The sequence below is a fragment of the Vicugna pacos genome, chromosome 21, assembly GCF_048564905.1.
Source record: "Vicugna pacos chromosome 21, VicPac4, whole genome shotgun sequence".
Lineage (NCBI taxonomy): Eukaryota > Metazoa > Chordata > Mammalia > Artiodactyla > Camelidae > Vicugna > Vicugna pacos.
This window is the reverse complement of record NC_133007.1, coordinates 17,716,705-17,742,022: the sequence shown is the minus strand read 5'-3', so window position 1 is coordinate 17,742,022 and position 25,318 is coordinate 17,716,705. Positions and strand designations below refer to the sequence as shown.

General features: G+C 47.5%; 1 protein-coding gene across 2 annotated transcripts in view; it reads left to right on the top strand.

Moving 5' to 3' along the window:
* The window catches only part of UCK2 (uridine-cytidine kinase 2), a 65,974-nt gene extending 41,577 nt beyond the window's left edge, over nt 1–24,397 (top strand). For both annotated transcript variants that reach the window (XM_072946206.1, XM_072946207.1), the window contains 6 exons: nt 8,261–8,420; nt 9,289–9,385; nt 13,892–14,034; nt 20,220–20,317; nt 22,531–22,579; nt 23,973–24,397. In XM_072946206.1, the coding sequence (XP_072802307.1) occupies nt 8,261–8,420; nt 9,289–9,385; nt 13,892–14,034; nt 20,220–20,317; nt 22,531–22,579; nt 23,973–24,112 (687 nt within the window). In that variant the 3' untranslated portion in view covers nt 24,113–24,397. The remainder of the gene's footprint in view (nt 1–8,260; nt 8,421–9,288; nt 9,386–13,891; nt 14,035–20,219; nt 20,318–22,530; nt 22,580–23,972) is intronic.
* Nucleotides 24,398–25,318: the final 921 nt, after the last annotated feature.

Below are 25,318 nucleotides of genomic sequence, written 5' to 3'. Positions count from 1 at the left end.
GTTGTGAGGCCCCATCAACACTTGAGTACATGCTCCGTCCCTAGACTTGCCTGATGTTTCGCCTGTGTTTGGTGGCAGCTCTTATCCAGGCTGTGGGTGAGACTAGAACTTGGCTTCACGTGAGGAGTATGGGTACCCCTCCCTCTCCATTTTTGCTTAAGATGAGGTAGGAGAACTGCAGCAGTCATTTCAGACCAGGTTGCCTTCCTGATTCCCCCTCCATGTTCCCCGGTATCTTTTACATGGTGACGGTCATAGTGGTCCCCTCCGCCCCCTGTTTATATTCTTTCTTTTCTGCTCACATATTTGCTCCTATTTCTGTAACCCTCATTGATCTCTTTGTTACTTGGTAAGAGAGTAGGAATGTTGTTTTGATTCTTACTGTGTACTGCTTTCTAAAAGGGTTTCACCAGCTCATAACATACCAGCCAGTAGGACTGCATCTGTTTTAACGTGGTGAGATTTTAAAGAGTTGGCTCATTTCTGCTCCCAAGCACCTGCGAAGGCTCACCTGTTTCCAGAGCATCCGTCCCAGAGCCCCTTAATGTGTAGAGATTCAGGTTTTTTTTTCATTGAAGTATAGTCGGTTTACAATGTGTTAATTTCTGATGTACAGCATAGTGATTCATTTATATACATATAAATGAATTATAGATAATAATAAATATATAAAATATATAATATGTATAAATATATAAATAAAAATAAATAGTAAATAAATATATATATATTCCATTTCATATTCTTTGTCATTATAGGCCCTTACAAGATATTAAATATAGTTCCCTGAGCTATATAGTGGGACCTTGTTTTTTTTTTTCCCCATTATTTCTTTTGGAGGAGGAGGTAATTAGATTGATTGATTTGATTGCTTGAACCCAGGACCTCCTGCATGCCAAGCCCGTACTCTTACCACTCCCCCGGACCTTGTTGTTTATCTATTTTTTGTATAGTAGTTAGTATCTGTAAATCCCAAACTCCCACTTTATCCCCCTCTCCACCCATTACCCCTGTTTTCTACCAGAGAGCAAAGTACAGAGAATCCAAAGTTACTTCTCTTGCTCTTTCCCTAGTGAAGTATTTGTCAGGAAAATGAACTTCTAAGGAAGTCCAGCCAGCCTGTGCCGGGCAGAGCCCGCAGGGAGGAAGTGACAGAGCCTTGCCAAGAGTGCTCTGTTCCTGGCAGCTCCCCTGTATCCGTTGTGGGCGCTGCACCTGTCTGTAGTAGGGTCACCGTGGCTCCTGGGGAGAGAAGAGGTTTCCGTCCCCTTCTGACAAAGTGTCAGCAGGGGCGTGTGTGGTTAAGAGCCGGCACCCTGAAGCCAGCCGGCCTGAGTTTGAAGACCGGCTTGGCTGCTCTCCAGCTGTCTGATCTCGGGCCAGGCCGCTCAGTCCACCGCTCTGTGCCTCCGTTTCCTGCTGTGTCAGATGGGCATAAGAACACGCACCTCACAGAGTTGTTTGAGGATTAAATCACGTAGTAAATGTGAAATCCTTAGAACAGTTTCTGGCATGCGGTGCGTTCTGTGCAGTAGCTCTTGTTTGTCATCCTTCGGTCGATTCTAAATCAGTTGAATTTAAATTTGTGGTTTCCAGGGGGGAAAGGGGGGAGGGAGGGATAAATTGGGAATTTGGGATTGGCAGATACACACTGCTATGTACACAACAGATAAACAACAAGGCCCTACTGTACAGCACAGGGAGCTGTATTCAATGGCTTGTAGTAACCTATAATGAAAAGGAATCTGAAAAAGAACATACGTGTATATATGTGTATAACTGAATCACTCTTGTACACCAGAAACTAAGGCAACATTGTAAATCAACTATACATCAATAAAAAATAATCAAAAAGTTTAATAACTTCGTGAGTAAGTGTTCTTTGAGAGGGGTTTCTCAGTAGGGGCTCGTGACTCTAAAGAGAACAGAGCCAGCCGTGTAATTTTATGAACCCAGAAGTGAATTTTTAAAATGTCTTTCCTAGGAATAGAGCCTAACAAGATTGACATTTCACCAAAAAGTCCTGGGAATATGTTTATTTTGGTGACTGTTGATCAACCAGCATTTTTCTCAGGTGCAGGCTAACATCTGGGTTTTTCTAGGCTGGGCTACGTTGGCAGTGACAACATGGATCAGGAATTAAAATTGAGAGCTTCTGCTGTGGGAGTTTTTGATCGAGCACTGCTTACAGTCTTCTGGCTTTCTCCTCCCAGCTACTGCTTTCTCTGTGGAGAGCTTGGCCTGCAGCACAAGCAAGGTGCTGAAAGATGGGGAGGATGTTTAATTCCACTCTGACACATCGGAGTAAATACAGGGAGAGAGGCTGGCAGGTGGCAGAGAGGTGTCCAGTGGCCTTGGGACATTGATTGGTCCATGCATGATACTCCTCATCTCACCTTTTAAAATTCGCAAGGGAATTGCGTGGTTGATGAGATGTTTGTGGCACCTGTGATGGATAAGGCAGCCTCTTGACCCAGGACTGGAGAATTACTCCAGCTTTCAAGAGGACATTTACACGAAGTATACTGGGTATGTGGGTGTTGATGTTAGGATTATTCAAGTTGAAAGTGACAGAAAAGTTCAAACAACAGTGTTTAAACAAGAAAATTTATCTCATTCCTGTCTCAGTTCTGTGGTCATTTGAGTCTGTGGCTTCTTTATTTAATCTGCTCCACTACCCTTAGTATGATGCTACAGAGTGGTTGCTTGAGCTCCAGCCATCAAGTCTTCATTCCAGCCAACAGGAAAGGCTGAGTCAAAAGGGGACCCTTATCCTTTAAGGAGACTCCAGGAAGCTGCCACTTCACACTTCTGCTTATCTAAATGATCAGAACTTAGCACAAACACAAAACACTACAAAGGAGGCTGAGAAATAGTGGCCCAGTTAAAACTCAGGGACTGAGATCTAGATATATAACCAAGTGTTGCCTGAGTATGTTACGTGCTTTAGGATGAAATGAGGAAGGCAAACTATCATTTTTGAAATTTCCAGGTCTGAAGGAAAAAGAAAACTGCTGGGTCATCAATTCCTACATTTCCTGTGGTAATCCATTTAAACCACATGTTAAACGTGAGCCCCGCAGGTGCCACGGCCTGCCAGATCTTGGGAATAAAAGCTGAGTCGCAACTGGTCCTGGTTATTGGATTGACTTGTGGCTGCTGTTTGGTGTCTAAGAGCCTTTTTAAAATTATATAGCCACTTAGTGAGTTTCTGATTTAGATCTTTGTGTGTGTGTGTGTGTGTGTGTGTGGTAGTAATTGTACTATAGCCAGGAGAACCCACTTAGCAGTGCGAGGGTTCTGGGGTCATTCATGGCCCCAAGGCTGGATGGCCTTACAGGTATTCCCGGGGAAGCACTGAGTGACACCTTCCTGTTGCTGCCACACAGTCAGTGGGTTTGACCAGGAATCGAGTCAACAGGTTTGAGCTTTGTTGCGTCTCAGGGCAAATTACTGGGGCTTTAGTTTTCTCCTACTTGTAAATTAGAGCTTCTGGGCTGCGTGGGGAGCAACCCCTGCCCCCAAAGGAGTGATGTAATGTCTGGGGGCCGTGCTGGACACCGTATAAGTTAGTGGTATGTTTCTTACTTAATGATAGTGACAGGGAGAGCTGCTGTCAAGAGTAATTGAGGTGACTTGTACACAGTTTCAGAGTGAAGGAGTTTCATGGGGTCTTCCTGCCCGAGGAGGCCAAGCGTCTGGCCTTCTTGCACTCTTGAGCTGCTGGGTGGTGCGTTCAGGGCAGGTGTTAACTCCGTTCTGAAGGCTGGGGAAGGAGTGATGAGTCAAGGCGCCTCACCTGGGGCTGGTTGGCTGTTTGAAGCCCTGATGGGTGTGATTGCGAGGTTTTCCTCCATCTGAGCGCTGCTCCCTCTGATTCTGCAGTAGCCCACTCAGAGCGGGGCAGACCACTTGATAGGACTGAAATGTTACGCAACATGGCCCATTCTCTTCTGTGTGGGCGCCCATGAGAAACATCTGCCCGTTCCCCTGGGGACACAGCCAGCCTGCAGCCCTCCACAGGGCTGGGCTACCAGCTTGTGCTTCTGTATGAGAATCGTTTTAGAGAAATATGCTTCTGATAGCAATATAGGAAGCTGTGGGGACACAACAGCTGCCCTGTTGGAAACCACTAGCTGGAAGGGCCTGTTGATTGGCTGTTGGCCGCTCCTGGGGCTTCCGGGATGAGCAGTGTCTCTGGGAAAGGTGTCCACCCTTCTGGTCAGCACATCTGGCAGACTGGCCTAAGTGTGAAGTCCAATGTGGGCATGTTCTCAGAATTACAGCATGGGGAGGAATCTTAAAGTCATTGTGAGTTGTCCTCCATCACCAGAACTGCTGGTGAGATTTAGTCCTACCGGTTTTTCTTCAAAGAATTTTCTGGGCCCCCCAAAATTACTGGCTCATATAATGCTGGATTCTTTTGAACATAATCCAAATTTAGTTTCCAGATACCTTAAATGCGTGTGTATGTGTTTCTCTATGTACTTTTCCCCCATTTACTTTAATTTATTTTTTGACTTTTATTTTTGTAGGGGAGGGGTAATTAGGTTTATTTATTTACTTATTTTTAATGGAAGTACTGGTGATTGAACCCAGGACCTTGTGCATGCTAAGCATGCGCCATACCACTGAGCTATACCCTCCCTCCCTATATGTACTTTTAACTTCTTTTTGGTATATAAATCACTTGCCTGCTTTGAGTAATATGAATTTCTGTGAAATTTAACATAAAATGCTGACTTTAATGATATAGTGGGACAAAACAGTATTACATTTCTAACCAGTTCCCTCCCTGTTCTCTGAAAGTGGAGTAAATTTATGGGGAACATTGAGGCTGATGCCAAAGCTGCCTCGGTTCTGGAACGGTAAAAAGAATTGTGCGTTTGGAGTGAGATCTGTGGTTTGGGATTCAGCTCATGGCCTTGAGCAGGTCATTTAGCTTGATTGAAATCACTAAGCTTCAGTTTCCTCATTAGGGAGACAAATAAGATACAATAATGTCTTGTAATAGAATTAAGGGAGATAACATCTTCAAAACTGGCATACAAGTGAAGAAACTGAAAACCGCCTTCACTGATTCTTCCATATGATTTTCTCTGTCAAAAAATAACCTCATACTGACCTGATCTTGACTTTGTGTTCAGGCAGCAAGCCACAGTCCTAGGTGGCTTATCACTACAACCCCTCCCAACCCCAACCCTCCCCACCACCCCAAATAATGTGCTAGGAGTGGCAGGGACAGGACACATTCTGGATGCTTTGTGTTACTTGTGGGGAGATCATGCAGAACTACGTTTACCTCCAGCTTCAGGGTGGTGCCAGTTTGCCTGTGAGGTGCAGCTGGAAGGAGGGTGGGCTCTGGAGTTGGGCGCTTGGGTTGGAGTCCTGTCTCTACTGCTCCTTGCCTTGGGTAAATCACTTCACTTGTCTCCGCCGTAAGTAGAGTGGGTGTAATAATAATAGTCATCATACAAGGCTGTGATAAGTAAATGAGATGATTTTAAAATGTTGAGCCTAGTATCTAGCACACAGGAAGAAACTGCCCCTTAAATGTGTACTCTTGTTATAATAATTTTTAATCTTTTAACCATCTTGTATTAAAGTATAGCTAATTTGCAATGTTGTGTTGGTTTCAGGTGTGCAGCAAAGTGATTCCGTTACACATGTGTGTGTGTGTGTGTCTATATATATATATATAGACACACACACATATACATATATCTGTTCTTTTTCAGATTCTTTTCCATTATAGGTCATTACGAGATACTGAATATAGTTCCCTGTGTATATAGTAGGTCCTTGTTTATCTATTTTATATATAGTAGTGTATATCCGCTAATCCTAAACTCCTAATTTATCCCTCCCCACCAATAATTATTATTATGTATATTGTGGTAAATGTATATTGTGGTAAATGTACATAATATAAAATTTACCATCTTAAGCCATATTTAAGCATAGCTTTCAGTAGTGTTAAGTATACTCGCATTGTTGGGCAGAACTTGTTCATCAACTAACATACCCATTAAACAACTCCCCATTGCCCCCTCCCCTGAGCCCCAGCACCCTTCATAAGGAACCAGGATTGTATGATTTTGTAGCTGAGTCATTTAATTTGGTTTCCACATCTGCGAAGGGTAGCATTTTGTGACTTCTAAGGGCGGTTATAATGGAGCACTTGGCCGAGGGCCTGACACCTAATAAATCAGCAGTTAAAATGTTAGCAGGCAGTGGCGGTGGTGTATTTGTGGAAAGAAGGCCTACCAGTCAGGTCCTTGAAAACACGGTGCTGAGACACGCAGCTGTGGACCAATGGAATGGCCACCACCTTTACTCTTGATAGAGAATGTGATGAGCGCTGACTTTGTAGGATTGTATCTCTTGTATGTTCAGGTCCTGATTTGATTGGCCATTGGGAAGGTTCTGCCCTAGGTGTGCCTGGGTTGGAGAAATGATTGTTTATCTGCAAAATTCAGTAGTGAAATTTCTTTCCCTTTTTTTTTTTCTTTTGGGCAGCGGTGGCCTTACTGTTCTTATTAGAAAAACGCACACATTTAATGGGTTTGAACTATAAACAAAAATACCGTTATTTGAATAACCTGATAGATTATATATATCCTACTCCATAAATCCCTTCTCACTTTCATTCTTTGGACTTCTAGAAGGAATTCTATCTCCTAGTAAAGGCTACAGTTATAAACATTACTCTCTTATAGCCTTTGGGTATAAGAAGCAGATGGAAGTTAGGAAAAGGGAATTATGGGTCTATACATGATTAAAAACTTAGAGTTTATAATTGCGTAGAACCTTGGATTCTATTGTAGCATTTTCATTTTTGAATGTAGTTTGTCATGTGCAAGCTTTACCTTCCTGTGAAGATTTTTTTTTTAGTGGCACACCTCTAGTTCCAAAAATCCGAAGTACCTTAAAGTACTTTTTTGTGTTAATATGCAAAAATGTCATAAAAGTAAGAAAACTTCCTAATTATCAATTGAGTCGAAATATTTTTCCTCCACAGACCCCCTCTTTGGTAGTGTATTTCGCAACTTGCACAACAGGACATGTGCAACGTAGTTGAATTTGCACTGACTTGTGCAACAGGAATGGCCAGTTTTCCTTTATGCTCGGACAAGTCAGATACATTCTTTATAAAAAATTGTAGCTTTTAAAAGTTTCTTGGTTTTTCCCTGTTAAAATCAGTTGGTTAAGTAAGTTCAGTGGTCAGGCTCCTGAGACAGACCAAGAAACCTCTAACCTTGCTCATTTTTTCTTCACCTGTTGTAATTAGGTCCGCCAGTTCCATAAGGGGCCTGAGTTACAGCTTCTAGAGATTTTGTAGTGTTGACATGCTTGCTTTAAGTTCATCTTTATAGCAAATGAAAAAAAAAAAAGAGAGAGAGAAATGGGTTATTTGGTAAATACAGCCCTTCACGATCTCATTCTTTTGAACGCACTTGTCTTTTTTCCGTTTTGTTTTTTTTTTAACAAAGAGTGTATGTTTTTGGAGAGAAGAGGCAGATGTGTGTGTTGCTAGCAACACAGCACAAAGCATGTAGGTTTGAGTTCATCTGGAACTGGCACCCCCCACTCTAGTTGTTGGTGCTGTTTGTGTCCCACATCGTGACAGCTCTGTAATTGGGACACGCCTCGGTGAAAAGGCTGCCCGGTATACTATGAAGGTGATGACGTCCACGCCTATGGATGAGAGCAAAAGAAGGCAACAGAAGTAGGGGGTGCAGGCCACGGCCTTGGCCTTACTGCCGGCCAGCCAAGCTCCCCGCTGTGGTTTTTGATTCTGCTGATGTGAAGAGATGCGCCGGGGCTGAGAGATGTCGTGTGGAGCGCAGTCACTTTGTGAGCCAGAGGCCCTTCGGCCCATCGGCACATCATCAGTGTGCCCTTTCCCCACTTGCTGCTGCCTTTTTGGATATATTTATACCAGGGCTCAAGCAAGGAAGAATAAAACCGTGTCATGTTTTATTAGTGGCTTTATGGAAGAGGAGGTAGAAATTACTGCCCTGCTCCCCCGCCTTCACTGCGGATACCTGAGCCTAGTAAGTTGTGTTAAGGAAGGGAAGGAGGAGATGTTTGGGGCCCCCAGACTTTCTTCTCAGCCGGTGTAGCTGCCCTCCTCCTAACCCATCATACAGGAGGCGGCCTTTGGGTTCTTCCTTCCCACAGCCCTGGCCCAGGGCATGCGTGTCAGCCCAGTGCCCGGACCTCCCTCATTCCTTGGTGTTCTCTTCTCTCCTTACAGTCGTCCGTTTGTGCTAAGATTGTCCAGCTCCTGGGACAGAATGAGGTGGACTATCGCCAGAAGCAGGTGGTCATCCTGAGCCAGGATAGCTTCTATCGTGTCCTCACTTCAGAACAGAAGGCCAAAGCCCTGAAGGGCCAGTTCAATTTTGATCACCCGGGTGAGTTGGGGCATTGAAGGGGTGTGTGTGTGTGTGTGTGTGTGTGTGTGTGTGTGTGCTGGTCGATTGAAGAAGTTGCTTAACCTCTCTGAGTCTTGTTTCCCATCCATAAGAGGGAGGGCCAATAGGAACCTTGCAGGGTTGTGGTGGGGCTTCTGTGAAAGAAGGAATCTTGCAGCATCCTGTCATTCTTGGCTCTTTAAATACTGATCGAATCGGTGTCTGGACAAGGGTGACTGGGAGAAGCCTGTTACTACTCAGGATGGGCCAGATGCGGGCTAGAACACGTGGCTGGTTCTTCTGCCTCCTCTGATCTGAAGCAGCCATTTTATATCATCCAGCACATGTGTGTACACGATTTGTGTGTTCAACTCACTGACGGGCAGAGAGGGAGACGGAGGGTCCAGGATGGCTGCCTGAATGATTTTTGCCCAGACGGTCCCAGATGGGCACACTGCCCCTTTGGCTGGTTTGGGTTTCTTATGATTGTCGGAGTCAATACTTGCTGGTGTGATGCCTGCTGCATCCCCCTAGTCGTGAGGATGCTTTTCAGGTGATCACATGCTGGATTTAGAAAGGGGAGAGAGAGGTCCGAGGCCAGGGATAGGACAGCAAGGCAAAACAAGGAGAAACCCACTTGGCAGAACTCCTTTATACGGTTTGGTTTGAGACCCAGGGAGTTTGCATTCTGCTGTGGGTAGAAATCTGGCTTTTTTTGGGTGGGGGGTGGGCAGGGTGGGGGGTGCTTCTCTAGAGTGCGATATGGTCACATGAATTAGGGGTGTGCAGCGATGTGTGTAGTTCATCATTATAGGAGAAGAAGTCATTTTACAATTCAGAAACATTTTAACAGTTTGATTTCCTTCAGATGCCTTTGACAATGAACTCATTTTCAAAACCCTCAAAGAAATCACCGAAGGGAAAACAGTCCAGATTCCCGTGTATGACTTTGTTTCCCATTCCCGGTAAGTGAGCTGCTCTGGGCCAGGGATTGCTCCCCAGGGCTCCCCAGAGCGCCCCCGACTTCTTGAGTCCCAGGCCTCTGCCTCCCCGCTGCTGGTGCCCACTGCAGCCTGTCTAACAGCGCGGTGGTGGCAGTGTGCCTGTGGGTGTGGTGTGCACGGGGGTCAGGAGTTCATCCAGGCGCTGCTTGAAACCTTCCGATCACGATCGTCATGTTTTGTCCACTCTGAGACGGGTTCATGAATTTGGGCTCGGTGACTGCATCTTCGTCCTCATCCACATCCCCGAGCTGTCATTCCTGGAGTGAGATGTCAGGGGGCGGGGTGGAGGAAGCACAGAAGAACGAAGGGAACAGTTCTTTCTGCTCTCCGGGTTGACTTGGGGTTGGGCTGCACCGAGAAGTGTGAGGGCACTGAGCTCCCCAGAGATTAGACCTTCCAGAGGGCTTCTCCCTCACATCAGACCTGTCCTCCCCGTTTGTCTGTTTCATGCTCCTGATTAGTAGAGGAGTGGTTTCGTCCATGGCATCTTCCTTCCCTCTGAGGGATGGGAAGGGGCTCCTGGAGGACTGCCCTCCTGAGAGCCAGACCCCAAGCTCCTTCAGAGCTGCCCAGAGCTCTCTGCTCACGTGGTCTCCTCTGGGACCTCCCAGGCACACTCTGAACACCTCAGCCCCTATCGTGTATTGCACCACGTGTCGCTCCTTCATATTCCTGGGCTGGTAATGGCTCAGCAAGTGTTTGTAGCTTTGGGCTGTTTTGAAAGTTTCTCCCACCTACTTTTTCATTTTCCCTCCTGGTTCCTTTATCCTATTCCCTCTTGAGTTGGTTTTTTTTTTTTTAATGGGAAATTAGCTCTCATACTTCTTTTACTGCCAAATGTGTCTATAATTAAAAGCCCAATCGTTATCTTCTCGTGCGTCCCTTTAGTACGGATCTCAGCCTTGAATGAAGTATATGCTCTTCTTGTGAACTTTCTCAGAGCTTGAGGGTATGGTAAGGATTTGGGTGGAGGAAGAGGAAAGATAGTACATTGTGATGGAAGGCAGAGCTGCTTTGGTACTCACCTTCATCCCTCATCAGAATCTTTTGAAGTACTTCCTACCGTGGACCCGATTCTACTGTGCTGGAGATTCAAAGAACAAGATACGCCATGGTGTTGCTTTTGAAATGTATAGGAATATCAAATCACTGTTGTGAACCAGGAACTAGCATAGTATTGTAGGTCAATTATACTTCAGCTGACCAACAAATAAACTCACAGAAAAGGAGATCAAATTTGTCACTATTGGTGGTGGAGGGGGTGAGGGAGAATTAGATGAAGACAGTCAAAAGGTACAAACTCCAGTTTTAGGAAAAATAAGTACTAGGGATGTAATGCACAACTGGATAAAAATAACTAACATTGCTGCTCATTATACGTGAAAGAGAATAAAGCCTAAGAGTTCTCATCACAAAACATTTTTTTCCTATTTCTTTAATGTTGAGTCAATATGAGATGGTGGATGTTCACTGTACCTAGTGTGGTAATCATGTCATGATGTATGTGATGAGATTATTGTGTTCTACACCTATACAGTGTATCATGTTGTAAACTGATACAATGCTGTATGTCAGTTATATATCAGGAAAACTGGAAGAAAACATAAATTAAAAACAAAAGTTACAAAAATGAGCATTATCAAGTATGAGAAAAGATCAAACATTACTTCTAGAAATGGAAAACACAGTGGCAAAATTTTAAAACCCAGCAGACATATTTAGCAGCAGACTGGGGCCTAAAAAACACAATTCAAACACTAGAGGATTGATCTGAAGAAATTATCCACAAATGTATTAAGGAAAGAAAAAGAAAACAGAGAAGGAATTAAGAGACATAGAAAACAGTGAGAAGACCTTAAAAATATTTAACCAGGAGAGGAAAAAGAACAAAAGCAGTATGTCTGAAAAAAGAGTAGCTTAATTTTTTTAGAACTAACAAAACTCACCACATCCATAGATTCAAAAAGTGTTACAAATCCCAGGCAGGATACATAAAAAGACATACACAGGTGAGTTGTAAGTTCTTCTCTTTGGAATTGGTTAATATTCCATTGTGACTTAACAGTTTTTGTGCCCGCTACAGAGGTGTTTTGAAGGTTTGTACAAAGTTGTGTGTCTGTACAAACACATACATGCTTGCTAATTTCCACTTCCTTTTCACTGTCTGCTTCATCAATCAGCTTTTTTTTTGTTTTTCATTTTTATTAGGTAGAATTGTTACAATTTGCACATATACAATGTATTGCATATAAATATATATACACAATATACTGCACATCTTTTTAAAAAATTTACGTATACGTACTGTTCATTGTTTCTAAGAATGTTAAGAGCTTTAGCTTTTTAAACTTACATAGTTATCAAAGGAATAAAGCCAACCCCAAAATAAGAATTAATTCAAAAAGACACATATACCCCGCTATTAACAGCAACATTGTTTATAATTGCTAAGATATGGAAGCATCCTAAGTGCACATCAATAGATGAATGGATAAAGAAGATGCAGCATATATGTGTAATGGAATACAGTGCACCCGTAAGAAAGAAGGATATTTTGCCATTTGCAGCCCTTCATGCACTTTTTTTTCCCCCACTTCAAAAACCAGAATTTTATAACTGGCATAAACATTTCCATTCAATCAAAAAGAACAAAAATACCTAGAAAGAAACTTAACCAGAGAGGTTACCTATACTCTGAAAACTGCAAAACATTGGTGAAGGAAATTGAAGATGATACAAAGAAATGGAAAGATACCTTGTGCTCTTCGATTGGAAGAATCAACATTATCAAAAGCAACCAAAGCAATCCACAAACCCAGTCCAACCCCTTGTCAAAGTACTCACAACATTTTTCACAGAACTACAACAAACAATTCCAAAATTTATATGGAACCATAGAAGACCCCGAACTGCCAAAGCAAAATTTGTAGGTCTCTTTTGTTTTCTTCCTCTCTCTTTCTTTTCGTTCTCTTTTCTTATGGTTTGATGACCAGAGAAGTTCCTTTAACATTTGTTGCAATCAGCCAGCTTTTGAAATACAGAAGTTAGAAGTCTCTCCATTACAAATGTGGATATGGTTTCTCCTGGTATTTATATCAGCTCAATATACTTCAAAGCTCTGCGGTTAAGGAAATAAAGCTTCATGACTTTAAAAAAAAAAAAAAGAAAAGAAATACCTAGGGTAAAACCATGCTTTAGCCCAACCCCACTCTAATGAAATCAGAGCCCCAGGCGGGTAGAGTCTAGGTATATATATATTTTTAAAGCTCCCTAGATGATTCTGTGTGCATCCAGAGTTACACTGCTGTCCTGGAGAGTCTCCTAACTACTAACCTGTTCTGCTGTCTTTTCTGCTCTGTATTTTGCTACCTTGGTAGTTGCTTCAACAGTGCTGCCTTAGAATGTCGACAGGAACCCAGAAGTCTGAGCTAATCAAGAATCAAAGCTTGTTTATGGGAAGGAAGTTCAAAGGCATCCTCCTTGGGGGTGGGGGGGGTGGGCAGCTACTGTTGACCTCCCTGTGTTTGCACTGATAAGGCAAGGTGCAAACCTTCCTATCATCTTAAGGGCATTTTAGAAGAACTGTTTGTTTGGTTTTATTCACAGATGTTTGCTGCTCTGCCGGTCAGGGCTGTAGTACACCTTGCCGTGGTACCTGGTCACTTCCCGTTCAGTGAATTTTGGGGGAGAGGCAGTAGGTGAAATGCAAGGTGGCTTTAGGACAGCAGCCAAGCCTACGAATGCAAGGGAAGCTGAGGCAGGGCGGAGCTGGACCCAGCAGGCCCCTGTTATCCGTTTGGTTTCACTTCCCTTGCTTTTGAAAAGTCTTGTTTACACTGGTGTCTGCCTTGGGCCTCCCAGCCCTCGGGTGGATGGATGAGGTAATGTATGACCCTGCTGCACTGATAAGGGAGAGGGTTCTAGGAGCGAGACTGAGCCAGACCGGGCAGGACGCTGGGAGCATTGACTTGCCTGTAGATCCATCCTCCTCTCCTTCTTATCTAAAGCTTTATTTTTCCCTCCGCCCCTTCCTTCTTCCTCCCAGTGGCCTCAGGGCTGGGGGAGGGGTGGGGCTCTTGGGAGAAAATTGCATTTCTGGTTTTGGAAGTTCAGAGTGTCAGGTCCCACGGACGGACGCCAGGCCTGAGTGTTCCTGGGGACCACATGTGCTTTTGTCTGTCTTCATTCTTCCTTCAACAGCAGGTCTTTTCTTCTCAGGAGAGGGATGCCTGCCCTCCCTTGCTACTCTATGGCCAGAGCTCAGGAAACCTTTGCCCTAGTTGTCCTGGCCCCCGTTTTGGGGTCTTCAGTGGTGGTTTCAGGGCTCTGTGAGGCTGTGTTAGCTAAACCCTCTCAGCCCCCTTTATGTCGAAGGGGGCAGGGCCCTAGACTCTCAGGCAGCTGCCCTTGCTCCTGTTTCCTCCTGCCTGGCACCACCCAGCCCGTCACCTGCCCTGTGGTTTGCAGGAAGGAGGAGACGGTCACTGTCTACCCCGCGGACGTGGTGCTGTTCGAAGGGATCCTGGCCTTCTACTCCCAGGAGGTGCGAGACCTGTTCCAGATGAAGCTTTTCGTGGACACAGATGCGGACACCCGGCTCTCCCGCAGAGGTGCGTCCCAGAAAGCTTCCGATGGCCCTGTTGGCGGCCTGTGACAGGCTCCTGCCCACCAGGAGACTGGAGCCCCCGCTTGCCCCCCGGCTGCCTTGTGGCCACGTGGCCCAGCCCAGCTGAGTCAGTCCAGCCCCAGGATGTTCTGCTGCCCAGGGATTCGGTGACATTTGAGAAGGGATTAGTCACTTACTGTTGTGGATAACGAAAGGCCTGTGAGGTCACAGAGATGAAAAAAGAAGTTTACGTGCTGCTTTGGCTAAGGGAGAGGTTTGGTTAAACGCTCAGTTCCTTCTGATTCCTCTCCCACCCCCTGGCATCATAGTCAAGATGGGAAATAATTGCAGGACATCGGGGGGCAGGAACACCCTACGCCTGCAGCTTCGGGCGGCTGGGCCCACCAGCCTGCATCTCTCACCTTTTGCTTTCTAGAAAGTTCTGTGGTGGTTTTGTCACTGTCCATCCAGCTCGGGAGCAGTAGTTCCCTCTGCAGGCCTTTACCAGATGGGCACCTGTGTGCTGAAGATGCAGGGCTGCTCGGGGGCGAGCAGGGGAGCTGGGCCCGTGAATTCTGCTCTGCAGGACGTGGAGCCGAGACCTTGCTTCCGTGGGAGAGACCAGAGGCTTCATGGGGGAGGCAGGGTCTGGACTTGGATATGATGTAGAATCACGATGTAGGCAAGTCAAGGAGGTACATGGTGCAAACAGAGACACCTTGGCTCGTTCTGAGAGGCAGGTGGCTAGAGTTCACAGGGCTGTGAAAAGAGCCCCCAGAAGGTAGCTTGGGGCAGGTTGTGGGGACTGAGGCTTCTGATTTGGTTCCTGGTGCACAAGGAAGAGCTACCAAGCAAGGGGTTTTGAGCAAAATGGCTTCAGCTGCCTATTGGAAGGTTATTCTGACACAGGACTGTTTTCGCTGATCTGGACGACAGGTGGGGCTGTCATCCGCAGGTGGTGGGAGGGGGGATGGAGAGCTGGGGAGAGAAGAGAAAGTACTAGCAAAGCGAGAACAGGCAGACCCAGCCAAGGCAGTGGGGCGGGGGTGACCGAAGGAGGCATGAGAGGTGACTAAGGCTGCGAGTCCCCATCGTGCGGAAGGGGAATGACACAGGAAGCGCCTGGTTTAGCTCCTAGTCACGGAGCAAACCACTCACAGATTCAGATTTCGTAAGCTCCAGCCCAGAGCCTTCTGCCCTCAAAGGCTGAAATTTTTCTCTCTTTGGTTCATGAAACAAATGTGTAGTTTATCCAGTTTAGCACTCTTGTCGTAAGAACAAGAATAAATGGGATCAGCAGAATCTAGAGAAAAGAGTTCCCGGGCTTTGGCTTCCCAAGAAGTAATAGGATCTACACTTCATTAGGTCAGGAGAGCTGGACATCCCCTCCCAGGTCGGGTGTGGACGGGGAGTAATTGGACAGAAAAAAAGAAGGAAAATTCTAGTCGAGCAGAGCCTCCTGCTAGCTTTGTGACTTTGGTGGCTCCTGTGACCTCCCAGGCTTGGGGTTCTTTTTAATGGACAGTATGAGGGAGACAGGCCTAGTTTTTAGGGTCACGACACAGGGCAGGGAAGAGTTGCATGGTCTTTTTTTGACAAGTCATGGAGGCTGGAGCCTGACAGTCCCTCATAGCTCTGACCCCAGGGCTTATCACCATATCACCTTCACACACCAATGCAGGTTCAACCTTGGCTAACCTGCTCAGGGATCCGTGTGAGCTTGCCAGATTTGGGGAGCATACTTGGGGAAACACTAGAGTCAAATGACCTGGACTTTATTTAAATCCTGGTTTCAACATATAGTAGATGTGTGACCTGGGGCAGATTATGTTTTAACCTCTTCGTACCTTATTTTCTTATTGGTTGATCATCTACTGATTAGTTAGAACTCCTGGAATAGTTGTGACGATTAGTGATAATGCAGGTGAGATGCCTGGTGGCGGCTTTAGTGGATGAATACCGATGTGGTAGATCAGAAATCCGCTTTGCCTGAGGTGGTAGCTGGAGTTCTGTTTTCCTGAGTGTGCTGTCAAGACTGGTCTTGTCCCCTGGAGCTGCTGACACCTGGGCTGACACTGTCATTAGTCTAGCAGGTGGTACTGAAGTCCCAGGGGATGCAGTTCAGCTTGAAGGAGGAAGGAGTGTAAGAAGTTGCACAGGAAATGAATGAGAACCACGTTGTGTGCAGTGGCAACGTCCTTGGAAAGCAAATGAATCTTAGCCTCTGATTCTGACAGATGGTCTATGGGGTAGATTAAACTGAAAACCCGCCCTCCCTTTCCTGTACTGGGATCCTTCTGTGAAATGGAGAAGAGACTTGAGGTGATGGGGGCCCACTTTGGGGGTTTCTTAAGGCCCGTTCTGCACCCCGTGGCTTCCCTGATGTCTCCCGGGGCAGGTTGCTGCCTCTCAGGTCTGCTGTCTTCTCTCGTCATCCTCTGCTTGAGTCACTCCAGTGGGACTTCTCATTCTCTGTCCCCGTTGGACAAAAAACCTGCCTGGCATGTGCCTTGTGGGGTGGGAGGGTGCATGGTAAGGGAGAGGGAGGGAGAGTTAGTCGGGGGCTGTGGGGCATGCGGACATTCTCGGAGACTTGAGTGAGCTCCGTGGTTTTACCCGTCCGTGTGTCACTCTCCTGGGCACGGGGCCCTCACATTCTGAGTTGACCCTCACGCGGGAGGGGTTCTGCATCCAGTCTCACAGCCTTGGAGAGACTGACCTCCCTCCCATGCGGCCCCCTTGTATTTCCAGGGAATGGGTTTCCTTCCCACAGGGCTTGCCCTCACCTTCCCTCTCTGTGTGAATTCCTCCAAGCCCGGCCTTGAATTCAGGGGCAGGGAAGACCCAAGATGAGGGAGCCTGAGACTGCTGGCTCTTGGTCTCTCTCCCGCCGTGGCTCTCTGTGCGCAGTTCCCACGGAATTAGAGCTGCAGTGGGCGCCAAGATAGTCTGTTCTTTTACTAGAGTCACACATCTCAACTAATTTTTTTTTTAACATTGGGTGTCCAGTTTTTTTTAAGTTAAAACTTTTTTTAACTTAAAAAAATAATTTTTTTTTTATTTTCAGGGGGAGGTCATTAGCTATGTGTATATATATATATAGTACTGGGGATTAAACCCAGGACCTCTTGCATGCTAAGCACAAGCTCTGCCACTGAGCTGTATCCTCCCCACCTCAACTGATTCTCAAAGTGAGTTGACAGCCATTGAGGAATTATGTCTGTTCTGGGTCCTTCCACATTTTGTTCTCAGCTTTGGCTGCCTCCTCACTAGTACATTTGGAATGGCTGAGGGCAAGCCAGGCAGAGAAAGGCAGACCTGTTGTCGCCTGCCCGTTACCCCGCCACGGAGAGGGCCTGTCCTGGTCCAGCAAACGTGCAGAGTCAGAGTGATGATGGTGAAGCCAGTTTTGCGTCTCTGGAGTTTCCGGTCTGGGCCGAGACCTTGTTCTGACTCAGTCCTTGGCTTGGCCTCATTTCCTGGCTGTGCCTGAGGAGGAGGGCAGCTCAGTGCCGTGAACCGGCTGGCCCTGGGTTGTCCTTGGCTCACGGAGGGGTCTTGGTCTCTTCAAGGTGATGATTGGACGGAAGGCCCTGAGGAGCAGGGGTGGGGGATGCCTTCTGGTTTTGCCTGTTCCCAGTGTCCGGGCAACATTCGGACCTGCTTCTGTCTCCTTTTCCGAGGTGGAAACTGAGATGACTCCTTCCTGCCTTCCCCGTTTCTTCTTCTCCACCGTGTCTTCCCAAATGTTTGTGTCCTGCCCTCCCACATCCCTCCCTACCCCTCCTCCCTCCGATGGGTCCAGCCTGCTTACCTGAGTTCATAGTTCCTATCTGTGCTGGCCTGCTCTATCAGGGAGCCGTTGCTCTCCCGAATCTGCCTCAGGTCCTGTTGTCTTCATCACCATAGAAACTCGGGTTTGTTGAACATCAACTATGTACCAGCCACCGTGTTGAACAGTTTGACTGTCCTTGTAAGTGACAGCTTTGTGAGAAAGTTACGATTTCGGTCTCTGCTTTACAGTGAAGGAAAATGAGATTCAAAGAGGCCAAGTGACTTGTTTAAGGCCACAGCGGTAGCACTTAACGGGGTCAGGATTCGAATCCGGGTCAGGCTTGCGCCATCGGTGGGGCACGAAGCAGCTTTGATCCCTGGAGCAGATGCCGCGTGACTCACCGTCTCCACCCACTTTCTCCCTGGCCTGTTTCTCGCTCCTGTGAGCTCATGTGATGTGACAGGTGACGCTCTCAGGTCTGCAAGACCCAAGGTTGCTGCAGGCCTGGGCTGAGGGCAGTGGCAGAGCCGTTTGAAAGGGGAGCATGCACGCGTGTGTGTCCGTCCGGTGGGGGAGGATGGACGGAGGGAACTTCCCACGGCGCTGCGCTGAAGCTGTCGGCAGCTGTGTGCAATGCACGTCTTGCGAAACAAACCAACCCAGCATCAGGCTCCTGCAGGGCTTTCAAGTAAAAGCTGCCTAAGTGCAGGCGTGTGTTTGCTTTTGTCCCAGCTCTGATACCCTCTTGGTCTGGCTTCCTTTTTCCTTTGGGCTTTATCTGGCGACGTGTGAAGAGCTGGAGGCCACCCGGGCTGTGTGTTTTGGCGAGCAGGGCTCGTTGGCCGCACAGGCTCGTGGGGCGGAGCCACGTGGCAGCTCTTGGGGCTCCTCCTTGGCCGCGTGTCCCTGGCAGGGCAGTGGCGGCAGCTGGAGCCGGGCCCCGTGCCCAAATCCCCGAGAAGACTGCTTCCTGGCTGGGCTGGGCAAGCTGTCAGCAGGGTTCATGAGGCAAGTCCTGACAAATTAGGGACCAACCAAGTATTTTATTGGCAGGGCTTCTGGGGGAAAACCTGGTAAATTGAGGAGCTGGTGGAGAAGTCAGGTGGTGGTGGCGGTCTATTATCTAGCTCTCTGGAATGTGGCTTCCCTGACGGTTTTCTAGCCATCTGCTTGATCTTACAGACTTATGCCAGCCTGGATCATAAACGCAGACTCTCTCTGTTTTCTGCCCCATCCACATGCATGCGTGCCTCTGTGTGTGTATGTGTGTATATGCACGCAGATGTGCGTGCCTGCGTGTAAACACAGAAGTGTTTACAGACGCGACTTTCTGGAAATTCACTCCCAAGTCTTCCCTATGTTTACGGCGGGTTTCATCCCATGCTAAATCTCTTACCTGAGAAATGATTGAGAGAAGCCGAGGGGCCACCGCAAATGATTGTGGATGGATTTGATACCCTTTTGGGGTGAGAGGGAAAGATTCAACAGTGCATAGTGTCAAGATGGAAAACATTTGGAGGGAGGGGCTGTTTTGATTGAGAGAATCAAACTCACTACTGAGTTTAGGGGAACCTCAGTCCCAGGGAGGTTAATGTATAGTGGCAGAACCAGGATTCCAGACCCTTTTCTGTTTTCTGACAAAAGACTGCTGAAAGCAGTGTTTAACACTGGTCCCTGAGTAACACCCCCCTAAGGAAGAAGATGTTAGAAGATGGGGTGTTTGGGTCTATCTGGACTGCTTCACAGCTCCGGCCCACAGTTTCTTACATGGTTTTCTCATCTTTCACTAAGTGGTCTTCTATTTGCAAACCTCTGTGCTTGAGGTGGGCAGGAATGGCTGACCACAGCTGTGCCCTCAGCCTGCCTTCCACCTGCTCTAGGGGCTTGAGTGTGGGTGGGAGCTGGCTGGGAAGAGGTGGCCCACAGCAGATGTGCCAGCCTGAGCTCAGGTAAGTGCGTGCTAGGGGACGGGATCAAGGTGGGCAAAGGAGACGTCTCCTGGCACCACCCCCGCCTTTTGCCAGGAAGCCCCACCACCTCTCTAGGCCCAGTCTGTTTGCTTCCTGTTATGAGCTCTCCAGGAGCATCCTGCTCTTCTTTTTGTTCACAGTGAAGTTTTTTGGGGGTCAGATGTTGCTTGAAACCAGAAGACTACTGGCCTGGCCCAGACAACCTTTTGCTTTGGAGAGCCCTTTGTCATGGCAGATGTGTTGACTGTGGCAAGATGTGAACTCGCATCTTGTTTTTCCCGAAGCTGCTGCTGACCAGCTCTTGGTCAAGTCTCACAGGAATCCAGCTGGTGAATCATCCCAAGTAATCGCGCGGCCTGTGTGATCCTGGTCGGCCTCGGGAGGGGCGGACATGTGTTGACTCAGGCACCGTTTTTTGGATTTTTGTTTTTCCTTCTCTCCTAGTACTAAGGGACATCAGCGAAAGAGGAAGGGACCTGGAGCAGATTCTGTCTCAGTACATTACATTCGTCAAGCCTGCCTTTGAGGAATTCTGCTTGCCAGTGAGTTGTGTTCTTGTTTTCTTGTTGAATTTAGACGTTAAAATTTCAGCTGTACAGCGGGGAGGGTATAGCTCGGTGGTAGAGCGCATGCTTTGCATGCATGAGGTCCTGGGTTCAATCTCCATCAGTGCCTCCAGTAAAAAAAAAAAAAAAAAATCAATCTAATTACCCACCCCCCAAATTTTTTTTAAAAAATTTTAAAATGCCTTCTAAAAAAAAAAATCCTTAGCCACACAAATAAAGAGATGTAAGTTGATCTCCCCAGTTGGTCTCTCTCTGAGCACGCCTCTGTCCTCAAGTCCCAAGAAAGGGCCACCTTTGGTGCTTTGTCCCTCCACTGTGTTCTCCGGGAGCTCTGTCCTGCCACTCTTTTTTGGGGGGTAGCCTTTCAGGTTCTGGCTGTCTGGTTCCAGCATACTGTCCCCTTCTCGTTTGGTTGGACTCATGGTGTGAGACCCTTTACCAAGGGTGTGTCGTATCTAAGGATAGACTCGGCCACTTGGATCTTCAGAAGATCTGTGGTGGTTGGGGTGTTGGTGTGGGGAGGCAGCAGCTACAAGGTGCTCTCTTCTGAATCTCTTCTGCCACGACTTTGGAGCCCTGCTTCGAGCTGCTCATGGCCCCTGTGTCAGTTCCATTGGGAACACGTGCCGTGTGGAACGGGCTTCTGTCCTGCTCAAGCACGGGCTCACCAGGCCTCCCCACGGCTGCTGGGAACTCTCTAGCGAGGTGGCTTTCAGAGAAGGGCGGTTGAGTCCAGGGGGAATGCTCAGCTTTTAGGAGACACCCCAGCTTCCTGAGGAAAGACAGGTGAACTGGGCAGGTGGAGGGCAGATGTGGAGGGTAGCCTAGTTTTGGAAGGAGAAGTATTTAATTCGGGAGACTCTTACACCTCTGTGTCACCTTCTCCAGGTTGGCCAGACTACGGTCTAACTCCCTAATGATTTAGAATCAAGCCCTGAGAGGAGAGAGGTTGGGTCTTAGTCTGAAATTGGATACCTTTAGGGAGACGGGCATCTTGGAGGGTACTGAGAAGAGGTATCGAGTGAGGCTGAGTGTGGGAATTTCTCTGCTTCTCCTCATAATTAACTTTTTTTTCTTTCTTCTCTCCTGGAAAAATATGGTCCCAAGCCGTCTTTGTTTCTCTAAGTCTGTTACTAGGTTTTATGTCAAACCAGACTTGGCTTGTGTTTCAGATCAGGAGCAGGTGGACTTTATGAGTCAGCCTGAGTAACCCTGAAGCCCTGCTCACTGTTCACGTCCCTGGTGAGGACGGGGTTACAGAATTAGGTTTTTCTGGGAAGAGGGCAGAGGGGACATTGTATCCATCCGTTATCTGTCTGTCTGAGGACCTCTCCTGCTCTTTTTAACGTAATAATAGAACACAAAGTAAACTTATTATTGGGTGTAAACTAGAGTCAACTGCCAATTCCCTGCTGTGAACTCAGTTGTAAGGGAGCTCAGAATCCTACGTGAACATTTTCTGGGTTGTGTCTGCTAGTTCGCACTGTCCAGCCACTCTGCTTAGGGAAGAGCAGGTCATTCCTGGGAGCTTGGACCTGACCAGTCACCTGCCTCGTTCAAGTTGGGTCAGAGCCTGACTCAGGGCACTTCAACAGTCTAGCTTGGAAGCTGCACAGAGTAGAGAGTGTCCTGAGGCATCGTTTATATTGTCTCACTAGGACACAGTTACTTGTAAAACGGTCCACAGAATCTCAGTAAACAAACAAAATGTGCTTCTTTCCTTTTGTTTTCTCTTGTTTTCTTTTTTCTTTCCTCCCTCCCTCCCATTCTTTTTTTCACTGTGTAATAACAGAGCCAGTGAAAACGGTCATCCATGGGGATGGCTTTTCTTGGGTTTACCCTTGTGCTAGATAAACTGGTGTGTGGAAGTCCAAGGTGAGCTGCGCCCCTTTTCAAGTTTCGGTTTTACCAGTCGATACTTCTCCTGGTAGTGAAGAGGCAGTTACAGATTTGGTTTCAGAGACCATGTTTACAGTGCAGGTTGTAAGCTGCAACAATATTAAATGTTAATGAGAACTCAAGAAAAAGCTGATTCATTGTAATTCAGATAAAGTGGGTAACGGATAGCTGCCGCCCTCCGGGGTTGGTAGGAGAAGGCTGGTCCTTTCCCAGTATTCTCTTGGAGAGGGGCGTGGGCCAGCCTCTCTCTGAACTTCTCTTTAACGTGTTGTAAATGTCTTTCTCCACAGACAAAGAAATACGCTGATGTGATAATTCCTAGAGGTGCAGATAACCTGGGTGAGTCCTTGTGGGGTGTTATCCTGCGGGGCGTAACGCCTGCCCTTTGTCAGTTAACACTTTGGGGCAGGATATGGTGACTCAGCAGGGCTCTGTAGACGTGGCTGAGCCAGTAGGCTGCTGCTGTGAGCCAAAAAGGAGTTTCTCCCTATATGCCTGGCCCTGGGAACAGGCCTCTGTAAATACGCATGGACATAAATGGGGACAGACGTGAACTTGTGCTTTTCTGGCAGCGATCAGAGGGCAGTAGACCACCTTCTACTGTCATTCCCCGTGGTGACACCTGATACCAAATATCTGAAGCCATTTTTAAGCAAAGGCAGATTTCCTGCATTTAAATTAGAATGAGCCTGGATGATGCCCATCCAGGTAGCCTTCCCTAAAGGGAGCTCATTGCTACCACGAGTGCATTTATGCATTTGTTTTCACTTGTCTGGGAAGCAGGAGTATCTCTGGACTCGGGTGTAATGGGGCAGAGTTGATGTGTAAGAAGACCTTGCCTTCTCATTTTCTTTATAGTTTATTTCCATCTTCCTCCGTTTAGAAAGTTTATTTATTTATTTATTTCTGCTGAGCCATTTGGGAGTTAGGCGCAGCAATGACCGTCTTGCCGTATATTTCTTAAAGACAAGGCCATTTTCATTTATAGCCACAGTGCTTATTACCCCCAGGAAGCTTAATTTTGACTTAATCTCCTCTAACCCTCCTCAGCCTTTTTTTTGTTTTTTGTGACACTGACATTTCGAGGAGAACAGGCCTGTTGTTTTGTAGAAACTGGGGTTTGAGATTGGCTTCGTCTCACGCAATCTGGAGACAACCACGGGAGGGGCACGTTGTTGGTGCATCACCTCAGAAAGCACTTGAGGTTTATCCCATTTTGGGGGATGTTAATGTTACCCGTTTGCTCAAAGCGTGTGATTTATTTCTAAGGCCAAGAAGAGAGAGCCCTCTCTTGCGTTATCTTTGGAGGAGACGGCCTTCTGTGGGGTGGCTCTCCTTTGGGGTAGGGGGCTGGTGAGTTCCCCAGGGGAAGGGTCTCACAGCTAATTGACGGTGTTGGAAGGAAGGCCAGCCCTCACATCTACAGACTTTGGGTTGATGGCTGTCATCCATCCCTGCCGCTGATCAGGTCCTGAAAAGAAGCGCATTCATTAAGGAAAGACTTACTATGTCCTTAACTGTCTTGTTCTAAGAACTCTGCTGGGGAGCTCATCATAGCCCCATGAGGCTTGGGGAGTTTGAGTGACAGGTCCACGAATGGCAAAGCCGGTCACCTGGAAGTTTTTAGCCTCCAGTCCCTGTGTGCCCTTCCACCCAAACAGACACAGAGCCCTGCGCACATGCTCCCCCGTCTCCCCGCGTCCCTAACAGTCTGCCGGTCTCTGCCCCACAGTGGCCATCAACCTCATCGTGCAACACATCCAGGACATCCTGAACGGAGGGCTCTCAAAACGGCAGACCAACGGCTATCTCAACGGCTATACCCCTTCACGCAAGAGGCAGGCCTCAGAGTCCAGCAGCCGGCCGCACTGACCCCCGTCTTCTCCAGACCCCGGCCCCTATCTCCAAGGGACCAGGAGGAGGGGTCAGAGGCACTGTTCATCTATACATATGGTTTCCTATGACATTGCTGTATTTAAGAATTTAAGAAAACACCATGGAGATGATGAAATGCCTTTTTTTTTTTTTTTGGTACTTGGAGCGGCGAAATGGAACAGAACTTGACCCTGAGCTTAAACGACAAACTGTGCCAACTCCTACTGGTGATGCCTAATTATGAATCCAACGTGTAACCAGTTATAAATATATATATATATATATATACATATATATATAAAAGGATCTATTTTTGTGTAAATGTACAAATACTGTACAGCTGTTTGCCGTAAGTATTCCGCAGGAGGGCCTGTACTTGAGTGTTTGGGGCCTGGAGCTGGAGTTTCCCCAGGGGACGCTGTCCTTCGTGTTCCTGGTGGGGCTGGCTCCGGCGTCCGCGTGGGAGGGAGGTGGGGAGCGGAGGCGGAGGCTCACAGCCCTGAGTGTCTGTGGACCACGTTGGAAGTGGAGTTTGCAACCTTTGCCCGCCTCCCCTGCCAGATGCCACCTTTTTGGAGCTGGGGTGTTAATGAGATGTGATGATGAGAGATAACTTTTTTTTTTTCCTTTTCTTTTCTTTCTTTTCTTTTTGAGTTGAAATTAGGCAAGACCTCAACTCAAAAACCAAACTCAGGGAAGAGGCCCACCGAGGTGAACAAGTCTTATGTGTTTTCTTCTTGCCCTCTGCCCCACCTCTGGCTGCTCTGGCAGCTGCCAGGCCCTTTCTTACTCACCTGCCTCTCGGTCTCTCTGAAAGCCAGGGCTTCCCATCTCTCCCTCCCCAAGAGGGCTTTGATGGGATTGGGCCCTGGTTGAATGGGGAAGGAGGGAGTGGAACTGTGTCTGTCAGAGTCTGAGGAGACGCTGGGTGCTCCTGTGTCCCCCGGAAGTCGCTGGTCAGATTCCTTGTGAAGTGCACAGTGGACCCTTGCAGTCTGGGCTTTGGTTGAGGGCTCCTGCTGGCGCCCCGTCACAAGGTGGCGGGAGAGCTGTGCCGTGTAGGGCATAGTAACCTTTGTTCCCCAAGACCCTGGGGATGAGCAGTGAGGCGGGGGTAGCAGGGACTGTCACTAACAGCATCACAGCCACGCGGATTCACTCATTTACCGTACAGCGACGTCAAATGGCAGCCACGGGGCACCT